This window comes from Lycorma delicatula, chromosome 8 (assembly GCF_047948215.1).
Source record: "Lycorma delicatula isolate Av1 chromosome 8, ASM4794821v1, whole genome shotgun sequence".
NCBI lineage: Eukaryota > Metazoa > Arthropoda > Insecta > Hemiptera > Fulgoridae > Lycorma > Lycorma delicatula.
Window position 1 is genome coordinate 103,582,550 of NC_134462.1, and position 17,153 is coordinate 103,599,702.

General features: G+C 31.3%; 2 protein-coding genes across 2 annotated transcripts in view; both read left to right on the forward strand.

Annotated features, from left to right (window-relative positions):
- Positions 1-17,153, forward strand: part of LOC142329503 (cyclic nucleotide-gated cation channel subunit A-like) — a 448,759-nt gene that overhangs the window by 296,715 nt on the left and 134,891 nt on the right. The window lies entirely within an intron of this gene.
- Positions 2,956-7,438, forward strand: LOC142329098 (uncharacterized). Its single transcript, XM_075373433.1, has 4 exons — positions 2,956-3,782; positions 3,948-4,471; positions 4,721-6,607; positions 7,422-7,438. The coding sequence occupies exons 1-4, from the start codon at positions 2,956-2,958 to the stop codon at positions 7,436-7,438; spliced, it is 3,255 nt and encodes a 1,084-aa protein (XP_075229548.1).

The window sequence follows — 17,153 nt, forward strand, 5'->3', positions numbered from 1 at the left end:
GCCCTGTCTTTCAGAACCAAGTTTTTCGAAGGATGGTTTAATATTAGAAATAGGCATTCTGAGTTCTTTTTCTATATTTATCTGAGATCTATATTTTATCTTCAAAGAAGACATCACAGAATACTAAAAATTATTAGCTGAAAAGGGTACGGTTGTAGCACAGCTTTTTAAGGCGTATTAAAAACAAAATTTGTAATTTAAAAAGCTTTGGAATACGACAATCTTAACCATTAGTCGGTCTTTTAATGTTACACACAGCTAATTTCAAAAGTATACTACAATCTTTGAAATAACTATTCAGTCAAATTAGTAAATACTTCTACCTCAAAAAAATCCATTTTTTTGTATGACACCACTACATTTAGGGTATTGTAGACCAACTTTGAAATTATCTATGAAAAATATTAAATGGCTGCCATTTTGGCTTGAATTGTCCACGTCCAAAATTTTTACAACTTATTTTTTTACAATTTCATTTAAAACTTATATGTCACAATCTAAACTTTTAATTTAAATTTTTAGAGGTACCCCGAATAGGTGATACGAGGTATGGTGGCCTCATATCTTCCGAAAAAGATCGTTTTCTCATAGGAACATTTTCTAAATTTTATTTTTCAATATTTAACGGTTGAAATGTTATTTACAGATACTTTATTAAAACTCTTTTAATATCTCAATTTTAGTATAAAAAAGATTTTTTTTATTATTATTATTATTTTTATAATAGAAATGAAAAACCTTGCTGTCAAACCTTTAACTGAAAAAATAAAGATTTCATTGTAGGGTTTATTTATTTTATCTTACAAGTTATAGACTGAAACTAATTACAATCAGTTTTTATTATAATCGGAAAAACTTCTGCAGTGTAGCATATTATCTCAATTTTATATCTTCTTTAATACCTTTGTTAAACTAGTTAAATCATTGATCGAACATAATATATTAGTAGTATTATTTTATATCTTTTCCGAAGAGTTTGAAGCGTTTTTAACTTTTATTCTCAGTCTAGCCCTCTAATGCTGAAAACAAAGTAGAAATATAAAAAAAAAACGATTAAATACAAATGTGAAATGGGATAAAAATTAAGCCAATTTTTAGAAATATCGTTTTATTAATTAAGTTTAAAATAAAAACCGAAAAAATTACGTAAAAAATTTTAATTTATTTAAAAAAATGGTATTCTTTGTAACGATGTAGAAGAAAAGAAGATAAACTGCAACTTTTCTTCGGGATCACATTTCTGCTGATATATAAAATTTTATTTCATTTTCAAAATTCGTCTTCAAACAATTGAAGTAGAACAAAGCTGCAACTTTTCTTCGGGATCACATTTCTGCTGATATATAAAATTTTATTTCATTTTCAAAATTCGTCTTCAAACAATTGAAGTAGAACAAAGCTAAAAAGTTTCTTTTTTACTACTTTTAACCAAATTTTATTCTATTATGTGTGCAATATCAGAAAGTTATAAATAAAAAATTACTTTTCATGCTAATTTTTTTTCTTTTGTTTATCTTTTTATACCCCCTCCGAAAAGTCGTACCCACAGTAAAGCATAACGCAGTCAAAGGGAGTGTCTTTTAACTCTAACGGACCATTCCACGGATTTAACATCCGGCAAAGCAGGTCGGCCCACCGGTTGGATCTTTTACTTTATGCCTGCCTCTAACCCCCAGCGAGGAGACTCCAGATCCAGCAATGCCGAAACCTTCATCCCCCTGCCAGGGGCCGGGTCTCAGTCTTTTGTGTCCCTTATGTCTCAAATGAAGAGTTCCCAAGAGTAGTATGTTTTGTGCAGGTTCTGCTTGAACTCCCCCCACTCCTTTTCAAGCAGAACCTGAACGTCGTTTTCGCGATACATTAAAGAACGATTTTATAATACATTAAATAACCAGTTATCGAGAACATTTTTTCATGAATATATTGAATACATTAAAGAACGATTTACATTACATTAAATAATCAACCCAGAATATTGAAACAAAATTATACGACTACATTAAAGAATGATTTATACTAAATGCGCTTTACTTATACAATTTTGATTATTTATTTTTAATGTTAATAAATAAGATTATCTATCAAGGCAGTTTTCAATGTGAAAGTCAGATCTATGACGTCATGGGGAATCCCAATCTTTTACATGGCTATATATACATAGAGTGAATGCTAACATCAATAACATATATCGCTTGGTTTGTATAGATGCATATATAGAGTGGCTTTTTCCCGACCTTTAAATCGGCCGAATTCAGTAGACAGACAAAGAGCGTCCCTATGGCAGCTGTTGACCATAGGTGATCGTCGAACGGTTCGGCCATCCTTATATCGTCTAAAGCATAAATATATTTATATTTTTTTAGACGAGCCACAGCCCGGAGAGAGCCGTCGTCCTGACTGTGGGTAGAGTTTGCAATTTTAATTTTTATCAACATTAATTAATTTGATAAATTTATTTCGTTTAGTAAAAATTACATAAAATAAAATACAAAATTAAATAAAATAAAGTTATCTATCAGCGCAATTTTCAATGTGAAGGTCAGATTTTTTGTATGTCTATATATACATACAGTGAATGCTAACATCAATGAAATATGATTATTAAAATTATTTCTATTATAATAAGCGAACATGAAATTCGAACGAGTTAATTTATCAAATAATTCCAACCTATCTGACCCCAATAAAGTAGTATTTTGTTATAAAAATCTGTCTGACAAGAATGATTTAATTACATTTATAGATAATATTAAAGATGATATTGAACGTTTACATAAAAAGTACACTCCTTATCCATTTACCATACAATTAATTTGCGAATTTAATAAACCTTTATTCACTTCTTATGGAAAAACTCTTTATAAATCATTCAAATTGGAAAAAATAAAACTTTTTGTAGAAAATGAATCATCTATTAATACGGCCTTTAAAAATTTATTTGAACAATATTTTAATATGCGACATAAAATAGCCGTTTCTGAATTGATGTTTTGTATTGAAATTCCAGATACAAAAAAAGCATTAGGTGAATCTCTGATAAAACAATCGTGGAATGTTAGCGATAAAAATCTTGTAGATATTTATGAATTTTTAATGCATATGAAAGATAGGGTATTTAACGCTATACGATTACAAGTTAAAAAATACAAAGGAAATAATATTAAATACTATATTGTTGTTGGTGTTGAGTTACAGAGATGCGTAGCTGATAAATGTGATTTCTGTGAAGTTAACTTACACAGCAGCACTCGATTTGCCTTAAACGTACTCGAAAATCCAACCGATTTGAATGAACAGTATTTAAAAGCTTATGAAAAAATTAACGAATCTTTTGAAAGATTTATTCAGATGGGAAGCGGTTGGGTTATGAATAAAATATTAAGATTGGATCTTTCAGTATCGGAATTCGATCCGCTTTACGGTGGTAACAGTACATATTTTCCAATACCGAAAGCTTTATTTAAGAAACACGCTGTAATAAATGTACAGAATGATGATCAAAAATGTTTCTTATGGTCTATTCTTGCACATCTATTTCCTAACAGTAACCGTTATTATCGTGTTTCGTTCTATAAAAAATTTGAAAATCATTTAAATATGAAAGGAATACACTATCCTGTTTGCGTTAAAGATATTGATAAATTTGAAGCTCAAAACCCAGATATTGCTGTTAATGTCTTGTGTTATGATATCAAACATGATGATGATGATAAAGAATCATTTAATCCTAATAATGTATATGTAAAACGTGTGAATAATAATAATCGAAAAATCATAGTTTGGTTGTTGTTATTAACTGATATTAAATTAAATCTCTCACATTATACTCTAATAAATATGACAAACGGACATAACGGTTTATCAAGGTTGTTGAGTGGTAATAATAAAAGTTTTAGAAAATGTGAATATTGTCCCTATTGTTTGTATTGTTTTAAATCTCGGACTAGTGAAAGAGAAGCTAAAAAAAGACTTGCAATACATATCGAAGACTGTAAACAAGGAAAGGTTCAGAGAATCAGAATGCCAAACGAATGGATCGGTGTTGGAGAGAAACGTAGACGAGGTAATATAGTATCGTTTAAAGACTATTCCGCAACATTACGTGTACCTTTTGTAATATATGCAGATTTTGAATCGTTTATCATTCCAAAAAATCCTGAACCAGGGTCTAGTAATACATCAAAAACACATATTCATAAACCTTGTGGATATTGCTATGTCATAATAGATGAAAACGGTTGTGCTGTAGAGTCAAAATTATACAGAGCTACTACAGATGATGATAAGGTAGTTGAAAAGTTTCTCAATGATTTATGTGGTAAATACGAGTATTTCCAAAATGAATTATCAACTAATAAAGAGTATAATATGAGTGAAAAAGATCAAGAAAGATTTGAAAAAGATAGTATATGTGTTATATGCGGAGATGTGCTGGATGTAAATCGTGTAAGACATCATTCTCACACAAATGGTAAATTTATCGGTCCTGCACATGAAAGTTGCAATTTAAATTGTAAACATGTAACATTTATTCCGATTGTATTTCATAATTTACGCGGATACGATTCACATCACATCGTATTGGCGATGGATGCATTGAAAGATAAATTTGAAATTTCTTGTCTCGCAAACAATAGTGAAAAACTGATATCTATAACGCTCAAGAATAAAATATCATATCGGTTTATCGATTCGTATCAATTTCTGTCTTACAGTTTAGATGAGTTGGTGCATAGTTTATTTGCTTGCAAACAAATAAAGATGTTTAAAACAACATACTCTCAATTTCGAAACGATATAAATACTAATTGTGATGAAAGTAAAACTAAAGCTAGAGCTATTTTTAATCTGTTAATTCAACGAAAAGGTGTTTATCCCTATACTTATATGAAATCAGCATCTGTTTTCGATGAAACACAACTTCCACCCGTCGAAGCGTTTTATGATGATTTACGGCGAGAACACATCTCCGAATCGGATTATATGCACGCGCAAAACGTTTGGAATCAATTTAAAATTAAGTCGCTCGGTGAATATCACGATTTCTATATGAAACTCGATGTGATGTTGTTGGCTGATGTATTCGAGAGTTTTCGTAATAAAATGATTGACAAAAACAATTTGGATCCGTGTCATTATATATCTGCTCCACATTTATCGTGGTTTGCAGCGCTCAAGGAAACGAAAGTGGAATTAGAACTCGTTACAGATCCCGATATGTATTTGTTTTTTGAAAAAGGCATTCGCGGTGGCGTGTCGATGATTCCCAACCGTTATGCTGTGGCAAACGATCCGAATCAAGAAGACTATTATGATGATAATAAACCAAAGAAATTCATTAAATATTACGATGTACGATCTCTTTACGGGCGCTGTATGATGGAACCGCTGCCTGTAAACGGTTTCAGATGGTGTGATGAAAACGAACTCGAATATTTGTTCAATACGGAAGATGTGAAAGACGATTCGGAAACCGGTTATATTTTAGAAGTTGATTTAATATATCCCAAACACTTGCATGAAACGCACAGAGATTATCCGCTCGCACCAGAGAAAAAATCAATTCCCAACAGTATGATTTCTCCGTTCCTCTCCGATGTAAAACGAGTGGCGTGTAAAAAATTATTGTGTACTTTGGAAGATAAACACAAATACGTTTTGCATTACAGAACGTTAAAACTGTATCGTCAACAGGGTATGGTGTTGACAAAAATACACAGAGCCGTTAGTTTCAATCAATCTCCATGGTTGAAAGATTATGTTGAGAAAAATTTCAATGCGTGGTGTGACACAAAAGATCTGATTGAAAAAAAAGTTTACAAGCTATTGATCAACAGTGTATATGGTAAAACTATTGAAAATGTAAGAAAACGAATCGATATGCAATTGATCAACGACGAATCAAAATTTAAAAAATTAAACGCCAGTCCAAGAGTTAAACATTATTATATTTACGGAAACGGTGTGGTTGGATTATCAATGTTGAAAAAAAATGTATACTTAAACAAACCCATATATGTAGGTTTAACAGTAACGGATCTGGCAAAACTAATCATGTATGATTATCATTACAATCACTTTTTACCCAGATACGGACATGAAAACATAAAACTGTTAATGACAGATACAGATTCGTTATTATACTCAATTATACCAACAAAAGAGGAACATTTTGATCATGATTGGGATGATAAACGTTTGAATGAACAAGATGAAAATGTTTACGCAGTGGATAAATACGACATTGGTCGTTTAAAAGATGAAATGAAAGGGCAACCAATCTATGAATTTGTCGGGTTAAGAGCTAAAATGTACTCTTTACTTTGGGGAACACATAATTTTCAGCAAAAAAAAACAGCCAAGGGAATTAAAAAAGGTTCTCGTATAGTGGATAAAGATTGTAATTTGATTGTTTTAAATCATGAAATTTATAAAGATTGTTTATTCAATAGAAACATTTCACATTCCACTTCGAAATCATTACGTAGTTTTAATCATCAAATATACTCGATCGATCAGAGTAAAAAAGCTCTCTCACCATATGATGATAAAAGATTCGTGTTGGAAAACCTTATAGATACACTTCCGTATGGACATAAAGAAATCGGTGAATATATGATAAAAAAGAAAAAAAAATAGTCCGCATCCATTCTATTAATATTATTAATTTCTCTAATTAATTAGTTTTTTTTAACATATGTTAGCTTAGTTTCGTTACAAATACGACAAGTAGATCGTATTTTATTTTTTTCTACCACAACACAATTATGTGATAATGTTCTAAATCTACATTTCATACAAAACGAGTACATATCTAAAATATATATGATTTAATATGTAACATCAATATCGCGTTTAAATTCAACATCGTGAAAACTGTGACCATTCTTCATCTTCTTTAAACCCTTATATACAATAGAAATTTGTTTAGAATTATTAATTTCATTCAAATCAGATTCGGTAAGAATATTAAATCTTTGTGGTAAAAATACTTTTCCAAATCCATCAATCGACGCGATAAGCGACTCACCGTTTTTCGTGGTTATAAATTCCACTTTTTCAATTCTATAATGCTTATCGACAATCATTTCACTAATATTTTTAATATTATTGGAATAATTCAAACTATTCAATTTTTCTAAAATATCACACATTTTTATTGATCTATATTAAAAAGTACAATATTTAAAAACAATATTTTATTAGCGATAAAATTTTCGTTTTATTATAGAAATGAGTTTATAACAGATATAAAGATGACAACACTCAGTTGCAATTAAAACTGTAAACTGTAAAACTGTTGATGGTTTAAAAAAGAATTAGATAGTATATCAAAAAATAATTAGATATATGATGAACATTTTAAGAACTTATAATAAAGAATAAATTACTTTACTATTTTGTTTATTTTTCTATTTTAGAACAATATGACAATTAAGGCTAGTTTGGCGAAAGAACTGCACAAGTCGGCCAGACGCAATTATCCAACCAGAAAAACGGAATTAAAAGGTCTAAATGACATAGTCCAAGCAGACATAGTCGAAATGTTACCTTATTCACGACAAAACAACGGCTACAAGTACTTGTTGATGGTTATCGATTGTTTTAGTAAGTTTGCATACGCTATACCGTTAAAGAAGAAGACGGGTGTAGAAGTCGCAGTCGCTTTGCATCCGATATTTGCAAATCATAAGATGAAACATTTTCAAACAGATCAGGGGAAAGAATTTTATAATCCGCAAGTTAAAGCCCTTTTGAAACAGTACAACATAAATCACTATTCTACATATTCAGATAAAAAAGCCGCCATAGTTGAACGTTTTAATAGAACGCTAAAGACGAAATTGTTTACCAAATTTACAGAACACGGAAACTATAAATGGATTGATATGTTGCAAAATCTCGTGGATGAATACAATAATACGGTGCATTCGGCTATAAAATTTAAACCGAAAGATGTGAGTAAAAAAAATGAACAGCAAGTTCTCGCAAATTTAAATAAAAAATACGACAGGAAACCGAATATTGTAAAGATTAAATTTCAAGTTGACGATCCTGTTCGTATAAGCAAACATAAAAAGATATTCGACAAGGGTTATTTGCCCAATTGGACGAATGAAATATTCAAAATACACACTGTTCACTCAGAATCTCGACCAGTAACCTATCAGCTGATAGATTCGAGAAATGAAATTCTAAAAGGTCGTTTTTATCAACACGAATTGCAAAAAACAAAACACAAAGACGTATATCAAATTGAGAAAATACTCAAACGAAAAGGCAACAAAGCTTATGTAAAATGGTTAGGTTTCGATAAGAGTTTCAATTCATGGATAGATTTGAGCAATGTTTTAGAATGAGATGATAACACCGATAGTTTATTGAGGACTGATTTGTTTTTTATATGTTTTAGATAGAGATGGAGCTTCGTAATAATAAAATTGTCGGTGAAGATTGGTACTTGAAAAGTGATGGTGAATATATGGTTTATGTAAGGGATAATGATGATTATATACCTTCAACAGTTAAATCTACATATTCCTTCTTTGTAGATCAACATGACTATAGTCGAGCAGATGTAGAAAATGAAATTAAGTGTATAATTGACTCGTTGTGTAATGATTTAGATAATGAATGTGAAACAATACATTTAAAAATAGATTTTCATACTGATCAGCATAAAACTATCACTCAAATAGATAAATGTTATTTATATGATGACATAGACTCATTTAGAAAAGAATTTCACAAAGATTTAGCGAAAAGTTTTAATCTTAACCAAATTATTAGAGTTGATATTTGTTCAAATAATGTATAGTTTAATTGTTTAACGTTTCATAATTTAGAAAGTGTAATGATGAAGGAAGTACAACAGAAAACAAAGTTCACAATCATGAACGGAATGAAGGGATATGGATTTAAAAAACGAAGTAGGCACGGCTCACTCTTACCAAACACTATCAGATGTATTGTATGCGGTCCATCGAATTGTGGTAAAACAAATATCGTCTTTAATCTTTTAATTCAAGAAAACGGAGTACGCTTTCAGAATTTGTATATTTTCTCCAAGTCTCTTCACCAACCCATTTATAGAATGTTATCAAACTTGATGATGTTGAATCCAGAATTGGGTTACTATGAATATACTGCAAACGATCAGGTTCCGCAACCGGAAGCGATCGAACCACATTCGATAATAGTTTTTGATGATGTAATCAAAGAAAAACAAAACAATATCGGTGCTTATTTTGCACGGGGCCGTCACAATAAAATTGATTGTTTTTATCTAGCGCAAACGTATTCTAAAATACCAAAACAACTCGTACGCGACAATTGTAATTTTCTAATTCTGTTCAGACTAGATGGTTTAAATTTACAACACATTTACGATGAACACATAAACGTCGACATGTCTTTTGATGATTTTAAATCAATGTGTGATCACGTTTGGAACGCGAACCGTTACGGTTTTCTAGTTATTGATAAAGAGAGCGATAAAAATAAAGGTCGTTATAGAAACGGATTCGATAAATTCATCATCGTTGATTGAACGCAACGTTGAACGGTACATCGAACGCAACGTTGAACGGTACATCGAACGCAACGTTGAACACAGCAATCGATTCCCCCAATAGAACAATCGTTTTGAATTTTATTTTTATATATATATAGAAACATGTATAAGAAGGAGAAACAAATGATTGAAATTGACAGATTGAATAAAGATTTTAAACGTAAACATGCGGCTTTCCTGTTGGGTTTGGCTGAGGAAGATGCTTTATTTCAAAAACGCTTTAAACCGATAATAGATCCTATAAAAGAAATTAAAGCAAAAATAGATAAACCAAAATCACCAGTTACCGATGGAGAAAATCATATAGACAGAGTAGGTCGCGAATTGGGTGACAGATTGACAAGTCATTTAAAAGTACACCAAGATAAGTGTGAAAAGAGTTTGTTGGAACAAGATTTGGAAATTTCAGATGAAGATGAAACCGATATAGATAGAGTAGGTCGCGAATTGGGCGATAGATTGCTAGCTCATTCAAAAAGACACCAAGATAGGTGCGAACAGAGTTTGTTGGAAGTGTCAGATGATGATGTAGCTTCTTCTACCATGTTATCTGAACAATCAACAATACCGATATCTGAGGTTCAATATATAATGCCAGAAACTCCATTTTCTGAATCGCAAGAAGATTATTTATCGTATATGCGAATGATGAAGATAGGTCCAAAAGCATCAATGGATCATGTTTATGGTGTAAAATATGATAAAAACACAGATACGGCTACATTAGGTGATATTAAAATTGAATTTACCGGTGATAAAATCCTTTTGGGAGAGATGATATATTCGACCACACCGGGTGTCCTAGAGCTGTTGTTGTTCAAAAATCCAGATCTGACAAAAGTTCACACGGTAGATATGCAAACTTATGGTGAAATGTTGAAGCGTACCGGTGCTCACTTGACGGATGCCGGCGCAGTAAAAACGAATAAATCTTTCAAATACAATGAAGTCATCAGAAAGCTGTTCCCTTCAAAAAGACCAGTTAAATCAATTTCCCCATATAAAACACCATCAACGTCGTTCAGCGGCACCGGGTTGTTGCATGCGCAACTCAATTATAATCTAGTCTATTTATATTGGCACGATCCAAACGATCTGGTAGCTAGATTGCATACTCTTGTAGGCGAATATGACGCGGGAAACAAGGGCGTTTCTAACGAACTGATATCCATAATTAAAGAATTGAAACAAGTTGAATTTGAAGAATAGATTGTTTGTTTTTAATTTTTATTTTTGCAAATATAGAAATGTCACGATTAAGATTAGGTCGTAATGGACGTCGAACAGCTGGAAAACGAGGGCCTCCCGGGGAAGGTTTTTCGTTGACTGGTGATGGAAATTATGATATAAATCACCATAGATTGTGCAACGTGTCCGATCCTATCGGTGATTCGGATGCGGTGAATTTGAAACATACCAAACAAATGTCGTCGGGTTTCCCCATCACAACAGACGGAAATTATGATATAAAAAATCATAGGTTGTGTAACGTGTCCGATCCTATTGATAATGCGGACGCGTTGAATCTGGGTCGAACCAAAAGTATGTTTGATGAATACACATTCAATCTGTATGAAAACTTTATAGGTTTGGAAAGATTAAATGCATATGATGAAGATATTAAAAAATACATAGAAGATGAAATGCAAACGCTTACTAAGGATACTATACAATTTATAAAAGAAGAAAACATCAACCTTAAAACAAAAGTTGATAGATATATAGATGATGCGATAGAGACGGCTATTAAGGAAATTTTGGAAGCGATTTTTAAAAACAATAATGATGGCATAAGAATAAATTTGGTTCGTCAAGATAAATAATGTATTTGAATGAAAAAATAATTTTTTATATATAGAGATATGAAGGTGAAGAAGAAAAATATTTCCAAGAAAAAAGGCGGACGCGGTATAATCGGGTCAGTAATCAATAAGGCTGTAGATTTATTGCCATTTGAAGCTCATATTCCAGGTTACAATTATTGTGGTCCGGGCACCAACTTGGATAAGAGATTGAAGCGTGGTGATAGAGGCATAAATAAATTAGATGAGGCGTGTAAACTGCACGATATAGCTTATTCGAAATATTCAGATAATAAAACAAGATCTCAAGCCGATAAAGCGCTTGTCGAACGAGCGTGGGAACGTGTGGTTGCGCCGGATAGCAGTTTGACTGAAAGAGCGGCCGCCTACGCAGTAACTAACGCGATGAAACTTAAATCCAAATTTGGCGGTCGATTGAGATTGAAAAAAGGCAGCGGTATGGTTAAGAAAAAAAAAAATTAATCGATTCAATACCAAATCGCGCTTTGTACGATCACGAAATGATTGAATATGCGAAACAATTGAAAATTCCACATTTTCGCGGTGTTTTTATGTTGGATGCTTTACCAAAAATGATTTGGAAAAATGAATGCTCGATAGTGAATTTAGACACTTCAAACGGCCGCGGTACGCATTGGGTTTGTTTCCGAAAAATCGACAAAAACGTAGATTATTTTGATAGCATAGGCGATGCGCATCCGCCTCCAGAACTGATGAATTATTTCAGAAACTCTAACGTAACGTACAACTACAATAGATATCAGACCGATGATGATGTGATTTGCGGTCGATTATGTTTAGAATTTTTATCCGAATAAATTATACGTTTTTTGTTTTTTATTTTTTCTAAATAGATATGTCGTGTCTATTATCGATTGACGGTAACAGTTCGATGATTAAAAAATCATTTTTTCCTCCGATCGATCTTTCAAAAGGCCAATACGAATTGGGTCTCAAATGGTTGATGACAGCCAACACTATCCCGAACGTCGAGGAAAACAAAAATAATAAATTTTGTTTCGCTTTGGAAAAGGATGTCAAAAAAGATGAAAATAATAATTATGTGTTGACAAAAAAGCAATACATAACAATACCAACGGGCAGTTACGAAATTGAAGATATCAGTAACTATATACAGAATAAAATGAATAAAATTAATCAAACCATCACATTGCGAGCTAACCCAAACACGTTACAGTGTGAAATTAAAAGCACCGTATGGATAGACTTTTCGGATACAGATTGCAGTATCGGCAGGCTGTTGGGCTACGGGCCGAGAATTCTCAAAGCGAATGCGACGCATCTTTCGGATGAAATAATAAATATCGCTTCCGTGAATGTAGTACGCGTGAAATGTAACATTATTTCGGGCAGTTATAGAAATGAAAATCAAGACCGCATTTTATATGAGTTTCCGCTGAGTGTAGATCCGGGTGATATGATTGAAGAATATCCTCCCTATATTGAATTTCTACCAGTAGATGTGAGAGCAATTTACGATTTAGTTATATCGTTGACCGATGAAAATGATAATTTATTGAATTTGCGTGGTGAACGAGTAAACATGATGTTAGTATTGAAAGAATCAAGGACCCATCGGAGTTTCTGAATATAATATTGTAATTTGGATTTTTATTTTGTTATTTTAGATAGACATGCCGCTAGTATTTGAAAGTGATGATGAAATTAATGTTAAAAAACGTTACAAATTGACCGAAGAAAGCGTTAAAAAATTAAAATCTTTAGGTTTTGAAATCGTCGACAGGAAACTTAAAACCACCATTACGTTATTGAAATAAAAAAAATTAAACTTTCTCTATAGAGATGAATTATTTAACAGTTAATAAAATAGCGCGTTCAGATGAGTCCCTAACATATAATCAATTTCACAATCACTATTCCTTAGCGAATAAAATCGAAAAGGAGATTAAAATCCCTATAAATCAACCAGACGTGTATACCGTTCCGGGTGAAAGTTATTTGATTGTTTCCGGTAAACTCGTCGGAGCAGACGGAAAAAAATCAACTACTTCAGAATTAGTTAATTTTGGTGTGGCCTTCTTATTCCAGGATATACGATATCTTATTAACGCGCAAGAAGTAGCTTCGGTGAGAAATGTAGGCGTGACAACGGTTATGAAAAACGCTCTTTCAATGACAAATTCTACGTTGACATCTGCCGAAATAGCGGGATGGATTAGTGGAAAAAATAAAGTCCATTTAGATGAAAATGGTAATTTTAATTTATGCGTACCGTTATCGATGCTGTTGGGTTTCGCTGAAGACTATAAAAAAATAATCATAAACAACAGACAGGAATTGGCGTTGAGACGTTTTGATAGCGATGTAAACGCGATATGCGCTACGACCATAAATCTAAGATAGAATTAACAGACATCGTGTGGGTTGTTCCGTACCTCAAGGTGGCACCCGAATATGAATTGGAATTAGCTAAAATAAGAGATCAAAATAAAGATGTGCGTATGGCGTTCAGAGCGTGGGACCTTCATGAAAATACGGCGGTTCCTCAAACGAATTCTTTTATATGGAATGTGACAACGTTGTCGCAAATTGATAAACCGCGTTATGTTATTGTAGGTTTTCAAACCGATAGGAAAGATAAAGCCATGAAGGACGCGTCAGAATTCGATTCGTGTAACGTTAAAAATATTTGTGTAATGATTAATTCGAATAAATATCCGTATGAAGATTTACGAGGGAATCAAGCGTTGATGTATAGAATGTTTATTAATTTTCAAAAATCATATTATAAAAATATAGATTCACCGTACACGTTTTCAGATTACAAAACCAAATACCCTTTGTATGTGATCGACTGCTCGCGTCAAAATGAATCCGTAAAGATTGGTGTAATTGATTTGAAGATTAAAGTTGAAGCGGAAGAGAATTTTAAACCAAATACAGTAGCATACTGTTTATTGATATACGATAATGTAATCGCGTATTCTCCGCTGACTGGTAAAGTGATAAAGCAAGAATAATAAGTGAAAGGTCGCAGATATTTTTATTTTCATTTTTTTGCCATCGATAGATTTTTAGTTTTGTATTATTTATTTTGCGCGAACAAAGGTTAATGCTACAGACCAGGGAATCCCCATGATGTCATGCATACGCTTTATTATGTTATTTGTATGAATGACTTACATTTCTACCGTTTAATCGGTATTTTGCAGCATATCACAAATCTGAAGGAACATATACAATAGATAAATAAATAATTTTTTCCCTCCATAGATTATTTGCATTGAATTATTTATTTTACAATATAGATTTCAAATGGAAATTTTTAAAATTAAGAAATTGAATAATTTCGTTGATTTTCCTAAATATGCTACCGAACAAAGCGCCGGTTTAGATTTAGTTTCAACGATACGATTTTAAAGCCGGGCGAAATAAAAATAATCGCGACCGGCGAAGATCTGACTTTCACATTGAAAACTGCCTTGATAGATAATCTTATTTATTAACATTAAAAATAAATAATCAAAATTGTATAAGTAAAGCGCATTTAGTATAAATCATTCTTTAATGTAGTCGTATAATTTTGTTTCAATATTCTGGGTTGATTATTTAATGTAATGTAAATCGTTCTTTAATGTATTCAATATATTCATGAAAAAATGTTCTCGATAACTGGTTATTTAATGTATTATAAAATCGTTCTTTAATGTATCGCGAAAACGACGTTCAGGTTCTGCTTGAAAAGGAGTGGGGGGAATTCAAGCAGAACCTGCACAAAACATACTACTCCCAAGGGGATCCCCCACCGGGAATTCAAGTTAATTTTAATTTTAATTACTTAAAATTTGATCTGACCTTTATCTAGTGGAGACAGAAAATATGTATACTATTTTTTTTTTTAACAAAAAGGATTATATCAATCAATCTTTAAAAACCTTTCCTACTCTTTCTTCTGGCCGTGTCGCAATTAAAGTGCTAAAATTCAAGTTGTTTTCTTTAAAAATAATGTGCTTTATACAACCATATACAACTATATAAACAAATGTCCTATATACAACTATGGTAAACAAAGTATAGAAATCACTTTTAAAATAATTACACTTCCATGGTATTTTATATGGTGATATAATTTGATAAATAGCAATACCATTTTTAGGATGGGCACGCTTTTCTTTTTAGATTAATATGCAACATATCTTCTCAAATTGTGTGAATTTTAGATTATGTCATCTAATATGCATACCACAATCGCTGTAGCTCAGTTAACGGTTAAAACTACAAAACAATTTTTTGAATATTTTATTAAATATATCAATTTAAAATAAAAATATGAAATATATTATAAGCGCAGATTAAGCATAAACTTTTTTTGAATATTTGAAAATTAGAAGTCGTGTTCAGGAATAATTTTCCGTCACTTTTTATTCCCTTGTACGAAGTAAAGAATTTTGATTGCAAAAGATTTCGGTTTTTAAATTTCAACAGAAATATCCATTTTGACCATCCCTGAATCCATTGTGACTAGTTTCAGCGTGACGTCTGTACGTATCTATCTCGCATAAATCAAAAACTATTAGTCGCAGAATGTTGAAATTTTGGATTTAGAACTGTTGTAACATCTAGTTATGCACCTCCCCTTTTGACTGCAACTGACTGGAACAAAAGTATCCAAAAAACCCAAAATCAAAAAAACTTTGATTTTTGACTTTTTCTTAACTGCAGTAATAACCCCTCATTGACAGCTTTTCAACGAAATATCATAAGTGGTACTTATTTTCATTGGTTCCAAAGTTATAGTCCAATAAAACTTTTATTAATTAAATATTTGGATGTTATAAGGGGAAGGCACATCGGTTCGAATCCGACTTCATATACGTATATTTTTGTAACTTTTTTTAATTTAAATATATTGATTTAATAATAATTATTAACCTCTAATTATTAAAAAAGTTTTACAATAAATAATATGCGTACAAGGAAGTTATGTGATCTCCATATCATTTTCATTTCGTATCGTTAAATAAGGATAATCGAACCAATTTATTTACTATTATCTAGTAGAAATTTTAATTGGTAATGTAACAATGTTTCTATGTAATGCCTTTTTTTTTTTTTTTTTTTTGCTAAAATATTATGTTATTTATTTAATAAATGATTGGTAATTATATGGTTACACAAAATGACTAACGATTATAAAAGAACAAGGATATATAATATTTTCGTATTCTGTAAGATTAAGGTTTTCATTTTAATCTTAAATAATTTTTTCCCCTTCTAAATATATCTTTCCTACTAATTTATCATGTTTAATTCTGGTAATTAATAGCGGGGACAAACTGATATTAATACTACGTATACGACATTAGCATCCAGTAACGTGAACTAATAAAGATTTGCGTATAATTTTATCATGTTTTATTAATGAAATATGAAACACATTTATTAAAAAATAATAATTTATAGTAAATACATATAAAATAATTATAATAATATACATATATGAAAGATTCATTTAAAAGATAACTTTTTAATTAAATTTAATAAAAATAAAAAAATTTAACAAGAAAAATAGATTTAAATATATTATAAATAGTTTCAAAAAAAATTTTGTTCCAATGCTGCTACCAAATCCAAAAAAATTATTTTTATCAGACTGACATTTTTACTCTTGTGTGTATGTTAGCCTGTACTTTGTCTTTTAACTCTGGACCATGTTGATCGATTTTCTTCAAATACAGTAAACAGGTACTTCCTTTGAAGGGAAAGGATGTATT

What these genes read in the sequence shown, in the direction of transcription:
- LOC142329098 (XM_075373433.1), top strand. Translation starts at nt 2,956, where the DNA reads ATGCGACATAAAATAGCCGTTTCTGAATTGATGTTTTGTATTGAAATT. An exon ending in AATCGAAAAATCATAGTTTG is followed by an intron (nt 3,783 to 3,947) that starts GTTGTTGTTATT and finishes ATCTCGGACTAG; the next exon opens with TGAAAGAGAAGCTAAAAAAA. An exon ending in ACATCATTCTCACACAAATG is followed by an intron (nt 4,472 to 4,720) that starts GTAAATTTATCG and finishes CTTACAGTTTAG; the next exon opens with ATGAGTTGGTGCATAGTTTA.